This window comes from Nematolebias whitei, chromosome 16 (genome assembly GCF_014905685.2).
Source record: "Nematolebias whitei isolate Nwh7 chromosome 16, NemWhi1, whole genome shotgun sequence".
NCBI classification, from domain to species: domain Eukaryota; kingdom Metazoa; phylum Chordata; class Actinopteri; order Cyprinodontiformes; family Rivulidae; genus Nematolebias; species Nematolebias whitei.
Window position 1 is genome coordinate 5,721,101 of NC_056513.1, and position 22,837 is coordinate 5,743,937.

The 22,837-nt window shown below is 42.6% G+C and overlaps 1 protein-coding gene across 1 annotated transcript in view; it reads right to left on the reverse strand.

The window, feature by feature from the left end:
• The window catches only part of maml3 (mastermind-like transcriptional coactivator 3), a 155,531-nt gene that overhangs the window by 6,409 nt on the left and 126,285 nt on the right, over window positions 1-22,837 (reverse strand). The window contains exon 4 of the mRNA XM_037689599.1: window positions 824-1,078. Within this exon, the coding sequence (XP_037545527.1) occupies window positions 824-1,078 (255 nt within the window). The remainder of the gene's footprint in view (window positions 1-823; window positions 1,079-22,837) is intronic.

The following is a 22,837-nucleotide window of genomic DNA, read 5'->3' on the forward strand; positions in this document are numbered from 1 at the left end:
TGCTAACAGGACCACACTGCTAACAGGACCACACTGCTAACAGGACCGCACTGCTAACAGGACCACATCAAAATCTAGATAGAAATAGCATTTTAAACCTTATCACGTTGGAATATATGGATCCTTTTTCCTTTCTACAAAAAACAGAATGATTTCTTTGTTATTAGGCAGTTGGGATGTGAATCTGGACAGGCTGCTCATGCAAATGAAAGTAAATTATCCGGATCAGAACCAACACTAAACCCCAGATGGATGAATTTTGTTTCAAACGTGTATTTGAGCGTATCTGTGTTTTAAAAGCAGCACAGCAGGAGGTAACTTCAGGGCAGAGATGGGATTTAAGGCTTTTTGAAATGAGCTGGATATCGAGGATTTGTTCCTTGAAAAAAGGTTCAAAAGAGCCAATCTTTTAAATGGTTAGTCACGTGGTATGGCCAGTGGCGTGGTGCGGTTGGACGTCCCCATGTTTGTAAGTATTAACAAAGGGACTCCCACAGTTCGTTTTAAGAGACGTTCAAAAGATTCAGATCGTTCCTGAATGTCACGTCCCTTCTTCATAGTTCAGAACTTTTTAACACCTCACTCTCTCACAACGGTAGGAATAAAATGGAAACAATGAATTCTCCCAGCAGGTACAAAACACACACACACACACACCACAGAGATGAGAAGAAGATGGTGAAAAGAAGTGTGTGCAACCAGACGGCAAGGAAGAGGAGGAGATCGACTGTTCCCATCACAGCTACAGACACGCACGTAAGCGAGGACGTTTGAACACACAAGACACACGTAAACGCTCGACAGGTGTGCCTTTTCAACTCACCTGCTCGGCCAGAAGATGCTGCTGCTGCTGCCTTTGCTCTCTTAACATCTGCTGCTGCTTCTGCTGCTCCATCATCTGCATCCTCTTCTCCATCACCATCATCTGCTTCATCATGGCCGCCTGCTGCTGGTTGCTGGCGTAGCCCGGCGGCGGACCCGACCCCTGGTTGGGTCCCACTCCGGAGGCAACGCCCCCCGCAGGGTGAGGAGGGGGTATTGCGCCGGGTGGCCGTGACATTCCCACCACACCTTGTTCCTGGAGGGACAGAGAGGAGGCAGCGGGTCAGAATCACCACGGACCGGGTTATCAGAGCATTTATGGCACAATTTAATTCTTAAACTTTATATTTTCCGTAACGAATCCAAAGAAAATCCACCTTGAACCTCTCGACATTCGTACTTAACGCGTGAACGCTGATTCACCTTGCACCCTTTTTTAACGTTTTATTTTTCCTGTTCTTTTTCAACTTCTCCTGAATACTTTACGGATATTTTTTAAAAATCTGATTAATCTGTCGTCTAATTTATGAACCAACTTTAACAACAAATTTTACGCCAAAACCACAACTTTGCATGAGTTCAGTTTATTTTTAACAATAAACTTCGGCATTTTTGTAAACCACAAAAATAAAATGAAACCAAAGACTTACAAATACAGGTTTAGTGCTAGTTTAGCAGTTCATGTATCGAAACATTCAGCTCATTAAGGAAACGGGTGCCATGACTTCTGGTTCAAGTAACTTTTAGACTTTTTATAATTTTTAACTGAATTTAAAAATAATTCCCCCATAAAAAATAAAAAAAACGCAGAAAATCTCTTCAGTTCTCTTTGAAATCTGATTCAGCGTGCCGATTATTTTTGTGTTCTTAAGCTACATTTAACGTTTAGATTTTTTTTTTTTTTGGCTGCTTTGAGACTTTTGCCACCATTCTGCTTGTGTTAGCTTTTAGCAATCCTTTTGATGCCTTTATCTTCCTTTTAGCTACGTTTACCTTTTAGCTAAACTTTTGCTGCCACTAATTTGAGCTTTGTGCATTTTTTAAACTTCTAGTAAGTCTTTCGCTAATTTAAGCTAGCCTTTTGCTGCCTTTAGCTTTCAACCAACATTCTGCTAGTAGCTTTTAGCTCGCCTTTTGATAACTATAGATGGCTTTTTACTAGAGCCCGACCAATATATCGGTAAGGCCGATATTTTAGGCTGATATAGGCACTTGGGGACATATCGTATTGGTGATAATGGTCCTTTTAAGCACCGGTACAAACATTGGGAACAAGCAGTATCCTTACTTGCAAAAGGCGTAGTTGTACAATGCATCCAGCAGAGGGCACATGCGGACTGCTTTCAAGTCAGAGAGTCAGTCAGAGATTCTTTATTGTCATGGCCTTAAGTTTCACTTTCAGTACAGCCAAAGCAGCGAGCAATACTGTGTAGCATATTTTACTGAACAGAGCATGGTAAGTTTATTTTAACTGATCTGTAAAATAAATTCTCTTCAATCCTCCAACCCGCTTGTCATTAGCTACGTGCCTCTCAAGTTATCAAGCCAACATTTAGATAACCTAGCATAGGCCATTATTACCTTGTAAAACTTTATCCAGAACAATAAATCGACTGTAGCGGTAAATATATATCAGTGTTAGTAACGTTATCTTTGTCGTCCTCAATGAAATGCATTATTTATCTGAAATCATTCTATACAAAGAAAAAAAAGAAGCCGCTGCAGCAGTCAATACTAATTAGGCCTTCACCATATGTGACTGTTTCGTTTTTGTAACAGACTTGATAACTTTATGGTGAATTGTCGAGGATAGAAAATGTGAACGCAAGTTAGGAAGACTGTTTCAAGACTTCATGTTAAAACAGGCTTAAAAGTAGCTGTTTACTTAGATTCTTGGGGGTGGACAAATTAAACAAATTAGCCATTAGATCAGTTATCGGCATCAGCCCACTACTCCTAATATCGGTGCTACCACTTTTAGTTTATAGCTAGCATTTTGTTTTATTAAGTTTGAGGTTCCCTTTTCCTACCATGAGCTTTATGCTAGCCTTTTGTTACAATTAGCTTTTAGCAATCATTTTGCTACTTTTTCCAACATTTTTAGCTAGCTTTTTTGCTAATGTCAGTTTTTAGTTAGCCTTGCATTTCACAGCTTTTAGCTAGTGTTTTGCTAATTTGAGCTAGCCTTTTGTTGCTTTGAGCTTTACCATTATACTACTATTATCTTTTAGCAAACTCTTTGCTACTTTAAATTTTTAGCTAGCCGTTTTATACTTTTAGTTTTCATTATGCTACTTTCATTTTTAGTTAGCCTTCTGAATTCTTATGCTTGTAGCTAGCATTTTGCTAATTTTAGCTAGACTTTTACTACTTTTAGTTTGTAGCTAGCATTTTGCCGTGTTTTATTTTGGCACTTCCTACTTTCAGCTTCTAGCTAGCTTTGAAGCGGAGCAAACGTTTTAGCTTTTTCGGCAGATTCATTTAGCATGTGCGATATTTGGTATGGAGCTGATCAGTTCGGCTTCTGAAGCTTTAGCTTTTTGTAAAATTAATCCAGTGTTTCGACCAAAGAGGCAAATGATGTGATCAGAACCGTTTGTAGAAACAATAGCAAAAACAAACACAAGAAACAACTTTAATCAAAAGTGTGGTTGTTTCATCACAAGTTCAGCTTCTGAGCTTCTAGCAGGTAAAAGGTTTTTGACCTTTTGGAGGCTTGTGGTCAAATCACATCCTTTTTGCTCCGACAGAAACAATTGTAAACTACAAAGTCTACTTTTCTCTGCAAAATAAAATTAAAGCCCATTGTTACCACCTTTTTCTTATTTTACAAAGTGAGCAAAATAAGCTCCTCACCCTTTAACAAAGCAATTTCAGACAGAGGAGACGTTCCCCTCAGTGTTACAGCTCTTTAAAACAACAAATGAATCGGAGAAATTAAAATCAAGTGGAGGAAAAAAAAAATAAATAAAACGACCAGAGAATCTTCCCACAGTTTGCGTACGATGGGTTTTAACTCGGATCCGGGCCTCCCCGACCGAGTCCTCCCGTTGGGGCTCTGGTTAGTCCTGCCTGCATACATTTTCGTCTCATTAGCATATAAAGAGCACTTCCCTCTCCACTCAGCCGTATGCTAATCTCTAATAAGATGAAAGGGCCCGCTCTGGCCAATGAGAACTGTCCATTTGTGGATCTATTAAAGGTTAGACAGCTGAACGGGAATGGACATCGTTTAGCAATTAAAAAAAACGAGGGAAAAACCAAAGAGGGAACGAACGATTCAAGGCGGTAAAGAGTGTTTGTGCACATAAACACCCATCCGACCCGAGTTCCTGACAGTGTACAACAAATCACATTTACCTGCAGGCGAGAGGGAAACAGCAACAACAGGATTACAGACCTGAATCTTAGTCCTGGCTAAACTCTCTAATACACACACACACACACACACACACAATATGTTCTGAAAGGAGCAAAAGCCTCATAATCCGTGTTGAGACTCGGCTCTTCCTAGAAAAGGAGGCAGGTGGAGATAAACCTCATATATTAGAGCAAAGAAAACACCCTGCAGAGCAAACAGAGTCGGCTGCTCAGGACGAGCTCAAAAGGCAGCCGGACCAGATTGATCGATGCTCAGAGATACGCAGCTCATCTCCGGTCGTAGGCTCCTTCTTCTCCTCCATCGATGGAAGAGCAGCAGACAGATGGCTGCAAGGAGACGGTGTAGAAGTATGAATGCACCAACAGGTGGCAGTGGTGATCTTTACACTGGTAAATGTGTGCACGTGCGCGTGCGTGACTCTCACCGGCCTCCTCTCAGCAGATGGCTCAATCATGACGGTTCTGATCTACGATCTGTCCCTGTTTCCCGTCTCACTCTTTCTCTTTTCTTTCTTTCCTCCTCCCTAAACATCCCCCATCAAACTCCTCTTTTCTTCAGTTCCTCCCCTCTGAATAGAGGAGGTCCAGAGTCCTGTCCACACAGATTAGACAGGAAAAAGACTGGTGGAAAGAAGAAAACTTCACCGTGTGTTTACTCCACAGTCACGCAGGTTAACAAGACTTTACTGAAGCGCCGTGACGATAAAGCTCGTCGAGTCCGAAGCAGCTTTAAAGTGAAGAAATGGTCAGATTAAAGAAACCGAGCAAAGAATTGAGGCAGCAAATCACCGAGTTGATGTTGTTTTGGGAGAAAAATCAAGACGGCGCTCAGAGGTGATGAGCCTCGGAGGAGAGCAGGTACCCTGGCAACAGTTGCTGCGGTGAGGAGCAGATGGCGCTCGGAGGAGCGGTGATGGCCGCCGCCGCGCCTGGTCATCCTCCGAAGCTTCGGACAGACCCAAACAAACCATCCAGAAACACACGCTCAGTTCATTAATCACGTCTCCTTTTTGTCCTGAATAATACTTTAATTAGCGGCCTCAGGTTCCTTGAAGGAATGCATATCGCCCGCCGTTCACGCCAGATTAGGCCTGTCGCGATAAACAATAAATCCATTAATCGCACGATAAATTAAAATTATCAACCTCGTTTTCATTTATCGGCTTCATCGTTTCTTCGTGTCTCTCTCTTTCTACTGAAGACACTGGATGACAAAAGGTTCAACTCCGGTGATCTTCACTGACCCCTCCCTTTCCTCTTTCCCTTTAAAATCTGTTTTAACCGTCCAAATCGTAAATGCAGCTAAGCTGAGAAACTAAGCTACAAACTAAACCAACAGGCCAACCTCGGAAAAAACCTCAGTCTGCCATCTAGTGGTCAAAAAAAGGTACTGCGCACAAAAATTAACTAACATTTCTTCTTAAATTTGACAATAATTACTAATTATTGTCAAATTTCAAACATTATCGTTTATCGCAATAATTTCTGCAGACAATAAATCGCCCAGTAAAATGAGTTACCGTGACAGGCCTACAACAGATTTAGCCTTAGATTGTATTATGTTGAAAAATGGCGCAGTTATGTCCAATTTGGTCAAATCTTGAAAATAATGTTCTGTGCATTTTTTATAAACACATTTTATGTAATCAGCGCTTGGCATATGTGCTGTCAAAGACAATCTGCTAATACCATGCCAAATTTTAGCTACTACCTGTAAAATTGGCTGAGTTTTAGCAAATTTTGTGGACGCTAAGGTCAATTGGCTGCAGCAGCCATCTTGAATTGGGCTCACACCAAAAGTTACAGGTGTAGATGTACACCCGATAAATAAAATACAAGTTTCATTCAAACTCCTCCTGCAGTTCATGAGATGTTTTGCTAACAGACAGACAAGGTTGCCTACAACATTCAGTTGTGCTTTAAGTAGATGTTGGGGATAATCCTCAGCGACTACCACGTCAAATTTGAGCTCAATATTTGTAAAGTTAACCGAGTTATAGCAGCTTTTGTGCTTGATGTGGCGGCCATCTTGAATCAGGTTGACTCAAAGTTAATCAGCTGTAGATGTGAAGACGAGTTTCATTTAAATCTGCCCGATGGTTCAGGAGATGTTTTGCTAACAGTACAAAACAAAAGTTCACACCATCTTCATCCATTCTTCTCTCGGCTCCTGCTCGGCGTGAAAACGAGGAGGACGGAACGAAAGAGGAGATGAATGCATTACCGGTCACTCCGGAGGATGTGTGTGTTTGTTTGTCTGTGTGTGTTGCAGCCTGTCAGCTTTATTGGGTTAGGAAGCATGGAGAGCCCAGGTGATTGCATTACGCTTGAAGTGAGCGGAAATGCGTGCATGTGTGTGTGCGTGCATCCTGCAGCAGAAATGCGTGTCCACCGTGTTAACTGCGTGTGTGTCTCCAGCTGAGATGAATCTTTCAGGAGGGAGGATTAAAGGTTGGACTTGTTACCATGAAATATCGCAGACGCCTAAACGCAGCGAAGACGAGCAGACGGTTTGCACCTGAAGTAACGCACACGCGTGTGGCATCGGAGGCTGGCAGCAGAGCGTTGGGAGGCTGTGCTCTCAAACGATGCTCACATCTGTCACCCAGTTGTATGATGGAGCAGCCTGTGTGTGTGGAGAGGAGAGAGGGTTGGTTGGATGAGGACACTCTTGCAGCTGGAATCAGACGGAGACGGTGGACAGGAAGTGCATCTGTCCACATTATGTTTCAGCTCGACAGCTTGTGGTCCAGCTGAAGGTCACAGCCATGATCATTGATGCCTCGGTGTCCTTCAGACTCCCCCCCGGCAGATCTCTGAGAGGTGCAGGGCTATGCAAATCCCGCAACCCGGCTGTGAGATGACTGGTCTTTGTGCAGAAAGTGAGCGATTGATGGAGGGAGGTTGCTCACGGAGACCACAGGGTTCCTGCACAAGACGCTCGTTAAGATGCTCTCTCTGCTTTTAAACTGTTGCGTTATATTAATTAGCCCTACATGAACAAAAAACAAAATTAACACATGTCAGGCCTGTCACGATAACAAATTTTGCTGGGCGATTAATTGCCTTGTTTGTAGTACAGTTTTTGACCACTGGATGGCAGTATAAGACTGTTTGAACCGAAGGATGGATAGTGAGGGAGCGAGCGGCATACCCCTTTAAGAAAAATGGGAGGGAGGCCCCTTGACGTGACATGCGCCGTCTCTCGTTCCTGTTTTTCCGTTCTCAAAAGGGCGGACACTCGGGGGTTTGAGCTCTTTAGCATTTTTCACACAAAGCTTTTAATAAAAAAAAAAATCAGTAAACAAGTTCTCAGCTTCTTTTTGCAGAGAAAAACAACTTTTTAGACGAAGGCACGGGTTTCAACCGTGAATTTTGGAGCTTGGACAAAAAGTTTTTTTCCCCACCCGAGGTCGACCTGTTAGCTTAGCTCGTAGCTTAGCTTCTTTTAACGATCCAAAAACGCAACTTTGGACGATTAAATGGATTTTAAGGAGAAAAGAGAAAGGGAGGAGTCAGCGAAGAGCACCGGAGTTGAGCCTTTTGTCATCCAGTGTCTTCAGTAGAAAGAGAGAGACACGAAGAAACGATAAAGCTGATAAATGAAAATGAGGTCGATGATTTTCATTTATCATGCGATTAATTGATTTATTGTTTATCGTGACAGGCCTACTCAGTTGTTTAAGTCATGACACAAAAACATTTGGATTGGGCAACAAGGCTGGTGTGTCTGATTCCTTCAGTAAGTTACGTTTACCAAAGGATGTAATTAAAGTATTCACTGAGACTTCACTGCCTGGTTTCCAGACCTTTAATCCCTAAAACTATTTATCCGCGGCAGAGTTGCTTCATCCCGAAACAAGTCAAAGAAAACATAAAGAAACCGAAACTGCAAAAGTCTAAAATAAAATAAAACTAGAATATGCATCCATGATTTTGTATTTTTGCTTTTTTTTTACTTTACTGCTGAAAAAGGCAAAAGACAATTCATCGTGGTTCAACACCACCTGAGAGAGAAGAACAACTTCCTGAGCAGGTCTGAACCTGCAGTCAATCTGAAGGTGGAGAACTTTGTAAATAAAGCTTTTTATAAAGACAATCTGGCAACACTAAAAGAGAACAACGTGTAAGGGCTTCCTTGTGAAGTCGGCACCAACTTAAGTGAAGAAACGAAGGAGCTCTTGAAGCTTCCTGCATCCATGAAGCATAAAATCACATCTTTCAAAAACAGATAACTCGTTGTTTTACATTCACGCCATATTTAACGAGGGAGAACCATCATCCGTCTTCTGCTTGTTCCAGAGTCAGGTCTCAGGGGCAGCAACTTGAGCAGGAGGGCTCCAGACCTCTCGCTCCACAGCTACCTCCTCCATATCTTCTGGGAGGACTCCACGGTGTTCCCAGGCCAGCTGAGAGACAAACAGCTCTTTGGCATTGTAAGGCCCGGCCTGACCTGGACCGGCTCGACCCGGGTTCCGCTCTCTGTTTTGAGTGTTGCTATCTGAGGAGCAGACCGCTTTGAATTTAACTCGATCACTGAACTCTCATCTTGAGCAAGCATGAAGGCAACAGTGGAAAGGAAAAACTCCCTCGTGAGGAAGAAACCTTTAGCAGAACCAGGCTCAGGACAAGCGGCCATCTTCTTCGACCCGCTGGGTTTGAGAGGAACAGATACACAATGGCAGGTCAAGAATCACGATGAGATAGAAATAATATCAAATGAAAACTATTCAATTAATTTAAGGAAATGAGGTTAATTTGTCCTCCATAGTCTAAGCCTATAGCAGCATAACAAACCAACCCTAACTATAGGATTTATCAAAAAGGAAAGTCTTGAAACTGGACAACGTGTCAGCCTCACGGACAGAAACTGGAAGTTGGTTCCACAAGAGAGGAGCCTGATAACTGGAAGATCTGCCTCCCATTCTGCTTTTGGAAACTTTAGGAACCACAAGTAAACCTGCAGTCTGAGAGAGAAAGCGCTCTGTTAGAAAAATATGGAACAATAAGATCTGTAATATAAGATGGAGCTAGATTATTGTTCTTCTTCTGTCCGGTTGTGTGACAAACAGAGCTCCTAATCTTCTTTAGAAAAAATGGGAAAGCTAACAACAGCAGCAGCGTCCTGGACAAACGATGAGGTGCAGTTATTGCTGAGCTGAGAGTCGAGCGGTCTTGTGATGACGACCCCGTCCACATCGAGGTAGCGCTGTGCTGAAAGAGAACAAAACCAGAGCCGGGGGAAGACCGGGGCTGGACCGACTGTGGCTGGTGCAGGTTGGACAATGCATGTTTCTCCAAAGTCTCCAGTGTCTCCTCTTAGTTGGACATGTCCAGAAAACCAGAGGATCTGGTAAGAATGTCCGAACCACGTCAACTGGCTCCTCTTGATGTGGAGTCTCTCTCAGATAACTGAACTCCTCGCCCCATCTTCAAGGGAGCGTCCAGCTACCCTGCAGAGAAATCTCATTTTATCCGATTGCATCCAAGATCTGCTTCTTTCAGTTACTTCTCCAAGTACGTGATCATACTGTAGGTGAGGGTTGGAACGTAGACCTACCGGTTAACAGAGCTCCCCCTTGCAGCTCTCTTCACCACAATGGACCGGCACAGAGTACGCATTACTGTGAAAGCTGCACCGATCCGTCTGTAGATCTCACATCCCATTTGTCCCAAAGAGGAAGAACCTATTTTGTAAACCATATTCTTCTCAGCAGATGTATTTGAAGACAACTTTTGTTTTCTTATTGTGTTGATGATGAAAGCCTTGCAGCATAGTTAGCATGTCTGGTTGAAAGTGTGATAAGACATTAAACCTGTGAACAGATTCCTATGACTAGTCATTTCGATGTCCGGTCCAAATTAAACCTTTTTTGTTTTGTTTTGAGGATACTGAGGTTTCTAGAGAGGGTTGGACGACAGAGTCGGGTCCTCAGATCGCCGTTTGTTCATGTGTCGTTTCGGTTATTGAGGCTCAAAGGTAAAACATCAGGACAACGCTTGTTGCACCAGCTGCTGACTGATTTATGAAGTCGCAAGCACATATGAAAACACACCAACCCCGAGCAGATGGCTGAGCCAGACCTCATTGTATGAAAATATATCCCCACAGAGCAGGAAATAAAGATATTCTGACACACACATTGATGTTTTCATTGGGCTTTACGTTACCTCACCTTCCTTTATCAAAGGCCTGGACCAACGCAACCCTTAAAACTGAAAGCCCGTCCTTGAATTTAAATGTTTCTACAACAAACCTTTAAAAAGTCGGGATCTTGAGTAAAATGTAAGAAATAAATGGAAGGAAATGGTTTGACAATCTCATTAACTTATTAACAAAGGAACAAAATAAACATTTTTAAATTAAGAATTTGAACCATTTTGGGAGAAAATATAGAAATTTCACATTTTTTGACAGCAGGAGAGCAGGAAAAAGTGATGTGAATTAGAAACAGCTAAACAAGTGTTTTACAACTAATTACACTGAACAAAAATACATTTTGTTCTTGCTCCCATTTTTCATGAGCTAAACTCAAAGGTCTAAGACTTTTTCTATGAACACAAAGTATTTTTCTCTCAAACATTGTTCACAAATTGATATAAATCTGTGTTAGTGAGCACTTCTTTGCAGATTTAATCCACCTAACTCACAGGTGTGCCGTAGGCTGACCACAATAAAAGGCCACTGTAAAACGTGCAGTTTTATCGCACAACACAATGACACAGATGTCCCAAGCTTTGAGGGAGAGTGCAAGTGGGATGCTGACTGCAGGATAAAAGCTTCTTGTGTACATGGATAAACTCTTAGATCTTTGATGTGAGTAAAAAAGTGAAATGTGAGTATTTTTGTTGAGTATAGATTAATTGGCAGGTTGTCGGTACAAGGACTGATTCAAATCTCCCTTCGTCTACAGATCATAATTTTATCAACAGATTAGAAAAATCTGTAGAAATCTCTGAGCTCAAAGGACGAGGCTGAAAATCAACACTGGATGGTCGTGATCTTCGGGCCCTCGGGGGCCACTGCATTAAAACCAGGTCTGGTTCTGTTCTGGGCTCAGGAAGACTTCCACAGATCCTTGTCTGTAAACACAGTTCATCCACAGATGCTGCTTAAAGCTCTATCAGACAAAGAAGAAGCCAGATGTGAACACCATCCAGAACCGCTGCCGTCTTCTCTGGACCAGAGCTCATCTAAAATGGACCAGAACTGTTCTGAGGTCAGACGGATGCAAACCTAAAATTATTTTTGGGAACCACAGACGCCACATCCTCTAAACTTACAAGGGGAGGGGACCAGCCAAACCATTACCAGGACACGGCCCAAAAACCTGCTTTTCTGATGGTATTGGGGTGCATTAGAGCCTCTGGCATGGGCAGCTCACACATCTGGAAAGGCTCCATCAATGCAGGAAAGCAGAAACGGGTTTCACAACATCTGCTCCCATCCAGTGAGGAAGAACCTTGGACAGCTAGAATCCTAAGTCAGACCAGAATGGGACAAGTTCTCTCCAAAGAACTGGTCTCCCCTTAGATGGTTGTTGTTTAAAGGTGAGGTGATGCTTCACACGTGGAACAGGTTTGTATATTTGATGTTTTGTACGTTTCACTGTGAGTAAATATGTTTATTGGGAGAATCTTTGCATTTACGTCCCAACTGTTGTGGGGCTATTCTTCCTACGAAGTGATTGAGTAAAAACAATCTATACTGGTAAGTGAAAATTTAGTTTTTCTCATTAGCGGCAACACGCCCATCTACCTTCGCTGACACAGACACACAAACTTACACGACTTCTCCCAGAGGAGAGTTATATTTAAACTGCAGGAGAAGAGTCCCGCTCCTCGCAGAGGCCCGTTTAATCTCCAGCATTTCTCTTTTCTAAACCCTAACTGGCCCATTTCTGAATCTTCTGAACGCGTGCACTCACGCACACAGGGAAAAATAATCTCCGTAATAGCCATCGCGCATTCCTTCCAAAAAACAAACACAAAAGCTGGGTTAACAGGGTTTCCCGGGATGATCCTCAACCCAGAACCGAGCCAACACGATGCCATGCAGGGATACTGTGAAATGCATGTGGGCATGCAGGAGCGGATCAGTTTAAGTAAATGAATCCCTGCAGCAGGAGCGCTGCTTGGAGGCGCCGTGCTCGACAAAGTGATTTCTCCGCAGACGCAGGATGCCACCCACAGACAGCGTACAGCCTGGAATGTCACTTCACGCTCGTTTGCAGTCGTGTAGCGTGAAATTCTTTAAACTATGAATCCCTTAACGACGATTCCACTGATTTGTGTTTATTTTTGACTGCCAGCCCCTTTGGATGGATACATATACATTACATGCTCACTTTAGGCACTTTATTGTAAAAAATAATTAGCAACATTTGTCATTTGTTACTCTCAGGATTTCTTACCTAATATGTCACATGGAATCTGGCTCCTCTGTAATTTTCTGTGGATTATGGGAAACTGTAGTTGAAGAATGTTGGACTTTAGATTGTTTGTCGTCTTGCGTGTTAACTAAATAGCATTAGGCAGTTTTACTCTTAAGCACAACCGTTGTTCCCATCTGCAGTTTAGCTGTCGTTTATATTTTAATTATTAAACTAGGATTCTTGTAAGAATGCACAACACCTGCTGAATGGAAGCCAAGGACTGAACCAAAGCTCAACACGATCTGTTAGCACATCGAGTATCGTAATGTTAGCTGTATAAGTTGCAGGTGTTTTTGCATAAATTAGCATGCCTGAAAATTATACAGCAAAGCGACGTATTTACCCACCCGCCCCCATTTATAACCCAATTTTTAGCTGAGATCTGAGGATTTCATTCATTCTGACATGGAAAATATTGAACACTACCATTTTCAGCCACTAGAGGGCCTTCGACTCATATGGCAAGCCGAGTGTCTCATTAATAGGTAAAAGTGGCTATTAATGAGACACTTGGCTTGCCATACCAAGCCACCTTCGTCTCGCTCCGGTGTACTGGAGCAAACGTCAAATCAGCTGCATTTCGCTACATCGCCCAGGCGAAATGCAGCTGATTTGACCGTTAAAGTGCATTTGTTAAGGAAAAGTTCAACTGAGACACACCTTTACTGTAACGTCGAACAAACAAATAATTGTTTTTAAGTGTTAATCTTGTTAAATTCTTGTTAAAGTCCTCCCGTGCACGATCCCGTGACCACCATTTGATTTTTGGCACAACACCGTCCCACGTTTCCAGGTTGTCAGCGGTGACACATAATAGATGCAACAAAGTGACGTGTATGGTGGCAAGTATGGTAGGTGTTGGGGATGACTCTCAGCTACTACCACACCAATTATTAGCTCAATATCTATGAAAATGAATGAGGTGAAGTCATGTTTGTGTTTGTTAAAGTCAGTTGGGGGCTTAAATTGGGTTGACTCCAAAAATTGATCCGATGAAAATCTCTGCATGCACGACCAGATCGATACTGTATATATTTTAAGTTTCATTAAAATTTTTCCAGTCATTTTGCTAATGGATGAGGAGTTAAATAGAAAAATTGCATTTCCTATGAAAATGAAGGGAGAATTTTTTAGTGAATGATTTTTGCTAAAAGCTGCTAAAGAAGCTGAAGCCAGCCGAAAAGATTTCTTCTCTAAACTGTTAAGACGAGTTAAATTTGAACGACTGATATTTGCTGAAAGCAGGAATAAATTAGAAAAGCAGTAAATGGCAAAGATGCGTAGAAAAAGCCGAACAGAGCAAAAATGTTGCAGAAATTAGTAGAATAAGCTGAAACAGGCAAAGGCTGAGCAGATCTGAAATTAGCCAAAATAAGAAATTGAAATTAGCACAAATATTCTGAATTAAGAAAATATGTAGCTGAAAAAAACTAAAAAGGCTGAATTTAGCAACAAGAGGCTGAAGAGCGTAAAAAGTTGAAGTTATTTAAAAGAATCACAAAATGCAGAAATGAGAAATAATCCAAACGTTTGTAGAAAATACCTTAAAAGTAATTGAAAAGCAGAAAGAAGCTGAATTGAGGAAAAAGAGGCTGAAAAAAACACCTAAAAGCTTAAATGAGCAGAAAGCGTTTGAAAAGAGCAGAAAAAAAGCTGAAAAAAACTGAACCAGAATAAAAGTTGAGCAGTAAAAAGTTTTAAACCGTAAAAGGATTTGAAGGATGTTAAGAGCGCCGTTCATTTTCAATTCGAAAAACATGGCTGAAAAATCTAAATATTTCTAAAAGTAAAAATTGCACAAATACCAAACGTCAGAGCAGGAATGGTGGAGTGGTGGCGCAGAGGGTAGAGAAGGAGGGCCGGTGATCGGAAGATCGCCGGTTCAAACCTAGACTGACATCAAAAAGTGGGTGGGAAAGGTGAAACGCGCACAGCTGTCTCCACCCTCATTTGACCCAACCTGGGTCCTTGAGCAAGGTCTTCAACCCCCACCATCTGTTCCCCCAGGCACCCTCGATAGCAGCTCTCTGCTCCACACAGAAGGCTGTGGTACCTCCGTGGTTGCGTCAGGACGGACATCCGGCATAAAAAAACAAAACAATTGCCATGTCTTGGTGCGAGTTAGATTGCTGTGGCGACCACTGAGGAAGGGAGCAGCAGAAAGAACGTCCTTTGTGAGCTGAACGTTAATGGCACAAAAATTGCGTAACAAGTTACGTGTTGAAAAAAGTAACGGAATAAAAACTGATAATAGCGTGAATGATTTAGAAACATTCACTCAACTGACCTCAAAGATTGGTGTTTTAGGATTGCGGAGTGCCTTGACTGACCTGCCAGGTGCACAGGGCATCGCTTTTTTCAGGTATTCGCTAACTAAGCAAATGCTATCATTAGCTGCTAACTTTTCCCTCTCCAAATACATGTAATAGTTACTCTAAATCCATGAAGACATTGATGATAAAATGCAAACCATCCATCCATCCATTATCTTCCACTTGTTCCAAAGTTGGGTTGAGGGGACAGAAGCTTGAGCAGGGAGGCCCAGACATCTCTTTCCACAGCCACCTCTTCCAGCTCTTCTGGGAGGTTTCCAAGGCGTTCCCAGGCCAACTGAGACACAGTCTCTCCAACGTGTCCTGGGTCTTCTCCAATCAGACATGTCTGAAATACCTCCTTAGAGAGGTCGTGCCCAGGAAGTATCATTACCAGATGCCTGAACCACCTCAACTGGCTCCTCTCGACGTGGAGGAGTAGCGGTTCTACTCTTGAGTCTCTCCTGATAACTGAACGTGTCACCCCATCTCTAAGGGAGAGTCCAGTTCCCCTGCAGAAGAAACTAATTTCAACCTCCTGTATCCAAGATCTCAGTCTCTACCCAGAGTTCAGGACCATAGGTGAGGGTAGGAACGTAGAACAACTGGCAAGGCAAAATGCAAACCTTAAGTCTAAAAGTGGTGGCAATCAAACCCGTTAGCCATCTATCTTATACACAGATACAAAAAGAACAGATAAATGTATTCACAAGCAGCACTGCAAGATTTTTTCCTTCACGAATTCGCTGAAAGCTTACTTGACTGTAGGAACCGTTAATTTTCGGTTAATTATCTAATCAGCTAATTGTCCATTTTGGCTTTCCTCTTCACCGTTGGGTGGATACGGTGAAACTTTTGTAAGCAAAACCTCCTGCGATCACCTATAGGACTGCCTTCTCCGTGCCCTGCGTGGTTCAAGGCGGACAACCTGCAGCTTGGCGTGACGAACGGCGGGAGGACGGGAGGTTGTGGTCATGACAACGAGCCGCCATCAGATCGAGGAGGAGGGGGGTATGAGATCACTGGTGGCCGTGGGAGCGATTGAGGCGAGCAGACGAGCATACCACCCCGAGAGGGACCAGGTGCTACAGTAAATCACCCTGGAAACGGTTGCCATGGAGACCTTAAAGGCACAGCAAGCAGCTCAAGAGGGATGCTGTGCGTGGCAACGTGTGTAAAATGACTGGTGCGTGTTTGACAAAATTGGGACGTTGGTGTGTTGTGTGCGAGGATGAAGAGGGAGACCGGTGCGTTTGTGTCTCCCCCCCCCCGGTGTGGAGAGCGGTAGCACCTGTGTTTGTCTGGAAGGTTATCGTATCGCCCTGCTGATTAGTTGGTCTCTTCTGGGCGAGAGTTCCCAACTAGAGGCTTTGAATTATTCACAGCTGCGATCAGCGCTATTACACGGCTGTTAACGGAGGTGAAGATCTGCTCCACACATCCGTCCATCCTCCCATCTCGGCTCACCTCCCTCCCTCCGTTACAGAAAACTGCCCTTTTACCCACCCAGCAAACCTCCTCCTCAATTTCCTCCTCTTCTGTCGCACCTCCCTCCTTGTGCTCCGCTTGCAATCTCCTCCTCACATGATTGCTTCTCCCACTTTCTCTCCTCCCTCGCTCTCTTGCTCTCCATCTACCCTTCAGCTCCATCCATCTTCCCCTCATTCCTCCCTGCTTTGTTCACTTTTCTCGTCCACTTCATTCGCTCCACAGCGCTCCCCTCCTTACTCCTCCCGTTTTCATTTGTTTTTTTTTTCTTCTCTCTCTCCCTCTCCCCCGTTTCACATTTGTTTTTCTTCATCCAGGCTCATCAATCTTTATTCTCGAGGTTGCTTTTTTAACGTCTGCATCCGTCCCCTGCCTCAGTGGCTATCATTCTGCTCCTTCACCAATCTCCCCCCCCCCCCCCCCCCCCCCCCACTCCTCCTGTTTTTCTTTGACTCCATCTTTATAGAGTGGTCGTATAACCTCCACCTCTCTTTGTCTCTCCCTCCATCTCCGAATCTATCCGTACCTGTGTCATGGCCCCCTCATTATGTCTTCTCCAGCTTTGTGCTCCCCTCCCTCCATCCCTCTCTTCTCTCCTCTCCTCTCCAGAGAAGCCATTAGGTACAGCTGTAAGGCTATCACTCTTCCTGCTCTCTTCCTATCTTTTCTGCTGTAGTCTCAGGGCAATAAGTCCCTCCTCTTCCCTTTTATTTTCCTCCTCAGTCTCTCCATCTCTCTTCCTGTCTTTCTTCTGGCTCTCTCTTCTCTTCATCCCCCCCTGATTTCACATCCTCTAACAATCTCCTGCTTCCATCCTCTTCATCATCATTTCACCACTCCTATAACTACCCCCACCGTTCCAACAGTCCCACCATATTTCAGCGATGTCCTCTTCTATAGCCGTCGTCCTATGCTGTATATACGCCACCGTGTACAGCTCTATAGGTGCTAATGGAGAGGCCAGTCTGCTCACACACGCTTAGAAAATCCCTTTACATTCTTTGCAGTAACCAACAATATTTAAAGATCTACGACTCCTTACAGGAATGCATATGCCCTGCCGCCTCCCGTGCCGGAGTTTAAACTCAAATCTTCCTATCACGAGAAAGGACAGACCAACTGCTGTTTTGGTCAAAGCTTGTAAATGACCTTTTGTGCCATCTTATGTGATATTGTGAGACCTCATGATATGTAATAGCGCTCAGTCTATCAAGGGAATGACTCTCAGCTACGACCACACCTACATTTTAGTTCCATGTCTGTAAACTGCCATTTTTGTGATGGCTAATGTCTATAACTGCTACTTTCCTCCTCTCCATTGACTATGGTGACATTATTTACATGAACGCTCCTGCAAGCACCTTGCAGATGTTGGATGCTGCCTATCCTGTTGCGCTAAGGATCATAACTGGCTATAATTACCGTACCCATCACTGCGCTCTGTATTCACTGGTCAGTTGGTCATCACTGACTTTACACAGACTCTCAAACTGGTACATTTTCATCTTTAAATCGCTCCTTGGTCTGCTGCCTTCATACATCGCCTCCTACATGCCACTTCGTCAGTGCAGCTACAGTGTGCGCTCTCAAGACATCATTACCTGCAGCGTCTCCTCAGTGTGGATCAAATTTGGCAAAAGGACCTTCACTTACTGGACTCATGTAACCTGGAACACCTTGCAAAAAATATCTGAAGCTGTTGACTTTGACCTCTCTAAGGGATTTTAAATAAAGTTCATTGCAAAAACCAACACAGACATGTTCCTGTTTTTAGTATTTTACATAACTTTTTAATGTAGCCTGTTTTGTTTTTGTATCATCTATTTTATTTACTTTTCATTTTATATGCTTTTATATGATTATCTACTGTTGTGTGTACCTCATCTGTGTTCTTTGTTTAAATCAGGTCTCTCTTGTAAATGAGTCCTCGTGACTCAATAAGACTAACCTGTATAAATAAATTGAACTAATAAGTTGTGGCGGCGATCTTAATTTGGACTGAGTCTAAATTGTAATACCCAATGATTACATTGTAGAGTTTCACTCAAATCCATTCAGAGGTTTAGGATATATTTTGCTAACAAATCAACATTGTTGACCAACAGTTATAGCCAGTATCTTAAGCAAAGACGTCGTGAATGGAGTTGGGAGTATCCAACAAGGTTCAGTCAGGTCATCTGGATGGATTCTTCTTTGTTGAAAAGTTTTGTCTTTTATCCAAAAGACTTCTTTAGTCTGAGACCCTGCAGCAAATTCAGTCTTATAAATAGCACCTTATTCTAGTGGATCAACCAGTTTGTTGCTGACAGTCAGAACTAGACATTCACATGTAAAAGGAAGACCATCACAATGACAGTGGATGACCATGGATGACTAATGACTATCACAATCACATAATAATTGGTCGTTAGTGCCCTGACGAGGTACAGCCAATCATTATTCCCAAAAAGTTTAAATTAAATTATAAACAGACAGAACTTATAGCAAATAGGTAATGATAAAACGTACAAGAAAAATCTTGTATCATGTTTGCACATATGTGCTAGGGATGACTCTCAGCTACTCCCATACCAAAATTTAGTCTCAAATTTTGAGAAATTGGTGGAGTTAGTCATTTTTGTGTGTTTTTAAGGTCCATTGTCTGTAGTAGCCACCTTGAATCAGGTCCAGAAGTTAATAAGCTGTAGATGTAGATCCATTATTTTCTGAAAGCTTCATGAGAATCTGTCCAAAGGTTCATGATTTTGAAAACACAGGCAGGCAAATGCATACAGTAATGGTCTGCTTTTGCTTTTCAGCCATGGCTGATAATTATTTTCAAGGTTTTCCTTCAAAGTTGACATTATTTATTTTTTTATATAACTTAAACATATCTCATCTGGATGGAAGTCAGTTAATGGGGACGATACACAGGAAAATTATGTTAATAATTGCTTTTTGTGGCGTATAAAAGTGTTTGTTTATTTTTCAGCAGCTACCACAACATGTAGGCAGAAGGATTATGACAAATCAACCAATGCAGAGGCAACAAATACAAGCAAACTATGCTTTTAACCAAACGTGTTGGTTAAGTGTTGATTAGATGAAATGCAGCAGTAGACTGAACAAGGATGCACAGACAACAAACTAATAATTTTTGTCCCGCATCACAGAGTGAAGTGGGGAAATTGGAAATACCCGGTCAGTCCATCTGTCTGTGCATGTGTGCATCTTGTGAGCTGGATGACTTGAAGAATTCAAAAGGTTCCTATCAAAAATTGGGTTGCCCTGTCAAAATCTAAACCAGTCAACCCAATCATTTGAGGAAACAATGCCATCTAGTATTTATATTGCTTAAAAGTATAGGTTCCGCAAATTATGGGGTGGCCAAAGATTAATTTGTAGTAGCCAAGGCCACCAATGGCCAGTGGGCCAACCTCTGGCTCTGTCATTGCACATGGGGGTGGATAAAATTGTTCCTTGCCAGGATCTGTCACTCTTCGCTGCTTTGGACAAGCAAAACAAAAACCTACCTCTATTCTTATACACAGTGTAACTCCTACACACTTTAATATATTGCATCAAAAACGTTAAGGTTCACCTGCATTCCCGATTCAGATCCAGTCCGAAAAATTAATCTCAGAAACTACAGTCAAATTCCTCGGTGACGAGGAACGTCGGCGCACCGCTTGTTACATTTAGTTTAGCTAAAGCACAAAAAGTTGTTTGGATTGTGTCTCATCTTTGTGGCAGCAGAAATCTTCAACAGGTGAAAGGTGAGGCGCAACAAAGGTGCATCGTTTTTACTGCTTTTAATTTACGGCTGCAGCTTTCCACACGAAGATGTTTTTATAACAAACTCCATATACTGTCCAGATTAGTTCAGCACAGGAAGCATATTCAAGTTACTGTGTGCTGTTCTGGTGGCTTACTTGCTCTGGAGAGGCCATATAATGAGGAATAAATCCAATTTTCTTGTGCACTTATTGTATTAGAGGCAAACATTCACAAATCAGTCAGAGCAGGAACAAAAACGCTACAATCCAAAGAGCACAACCCATTTTACCTTCCTTTGTCTTCCACATTAGGCTGCCTTTTCTACGCTCTGCACCTTCTGCTATCTTCATCGCCCCCAACTCTGCCCATCTTTGTACGCCATTAATCTCTCCTCCTTCCCTTCCTTTATTTCCTATACGCCTCTTCCTCCCCCTCAAAAGCAGGGGAGATGGGGAGAGATATGGAGACAGAGAGAATGACCATTATCTAAGCCAGCATCTCCAATAATTCCACAGCAGCCCATTATCCACAATAGAGCCAAAATGGCCTTTGGTAATATGATGAAATCTGCCGTAAAAAAGTAGAAATGGGACTAAAAGCGTCAGAGTGTAGAAAAACCTCCATTCCTCAGCTGCTTTATCAAATTATTGCATTCTACTCATCTCTCCGTCTGCGGCCCTCCCTCCTACATTCGGTACATTACTGGGTCTTTCTCTAAATTCTCCTCATTTCGCTGTGTTTGTCTGTTTCTCTCAGCTTGTTCACAGATATTTTACTGATCACACAGCGTTTCATTCTTTAGTCTTAATCGTATTTCATCAACTTGCCGTTTTTCGAGTAGAGCAGGTTGGTGAGGCAGGGACCGGTTACTGGTTTCAAGGTCTACAACGATGTTAATAAAAAGTTGCGGTATCAGAAGCAATACATTTTTCCTGTCATATCATTCCTATAGTTTTTAAAGCCTTTAATAAGATACTATCCATCCATTATCTTACGCTTGGTCTGAAGTCGGGTCACGGGGGCAGCAGCTTGGGCAGGAAGGTCCAGACATCTCTTTCCACAGCTCTCAATCCAGCTCTTCTAGGAGGACCCCAAGGCGTTCCCAGGCCAACCGAGAGACGTAATCTCTCCAGTGTGTCCTGGGTTTTCCCTGAGGTCTCCTCCCAGTTGGACATGCTCAAAGCACCTCCCTAGGGAGGCGCCCATGGAGCATCCTTACCAGATGCCTGAACCACCTCAATTGGCTCTTCTCGATGTGGAGGAGCAGCGTTCAACTCTGAGTCTCTCCTGATAACTGAACTTCTCACCCTATCTCTAAGGGAGAGTCCAGCTACTCTGAAGAGGAAACTCATTTCAACCGACCGTATCCATGATCTCGTTCTTTTTGTCACTACCCAGAGTTCACGACCATAGGTGAGGGTAGTAGGAACGTAGACCGACCGGTAAACAAGAGAGCTTTGCCTTACAGCTCAGCTTACTCTTCACCACATCGGACAGGCACAGAGTCCACAATACTGTGGACACTGCACCAATCCGTCTGGCAATCCCACGCTCCATTCTTCCCTCACTCGTGAACAGAACAACAAGATACTTGAACTCCTCCACTTGAAGCAAAACCTCACTCTCGACCCGAAGAGAATAAGATATTAGAGACAATCATTTTATTCTTTTGCTCTGCCCCTTTCTGGTCACGTGGAGCGCTTCTTCACCTACCAGTTGGCCCAAGTTGTGTATGGCAATTAACGCAAAATACCCTGTACTTATACATAATTTGTTGAGCATTTTATCCGTGAACAGCCCAGTTAGTCATTGCTCGTCTACCCAAGACTAAACATCACTGTTTTCACAACATTGTGTTTAAGCTGTCTACGAGAACACAACAGTGGCATTTCAGGAATCTCACACTATGAAACCCAGTTTTAAAAAATTCAGTTTATGGACTCTTAAAGCATTGTTTCCATGTGGAGGAGGCCTGTTTATAAATTAAATTTAAACTTGAAATTTAATGCTAATACTCGTGAATAAATGATAGCCTTATTATCATCAAATTAGCTTAAACTCTGATATGAGTGAAAGAAAAAACTGACTGATTTTAAACAGAATGACTGTCAACATGTTCTCTTTTAAGTTTTACTTAAACCTTACATACAGTACTTATATCTGTGCAATTCAATAAAATTCAACATAAACTTTTGCTTAGTATAATTATACCTATATACCTAAAAAAATACTTTATTCATTCAACCTTTATTTATACATGCTAATCCCATTGAGCCTCGGGAACTCATTTACAAGAGAGACATGGTTTTAACAAAAAGTGATGACAACAGTGAACAACGACTACAACGACAATCATAAAGGATGCATTCAAATTGATAACAAGTGAAAATAAAATGGTATTTAAATGAAAAAGTTTAAAAAAACAGCTAGATTTATAAGGTGGTGTAGAAAACTAAAAACATGAACATGTCTGCATTGGTTTTTGCCAGGAACTTAATGGATTCTTAAAGCCACTTGGAGAATCAAGGTCGAGAGCTTCAAATCTTTTTGTAAGATATTCCAGGAAACGGGAGCGGAGTAGGAGAAGGTCCTTTTGCCTAGTTCAGTCTACACTGAAGGAACACTGCACATAATAATGTCCTG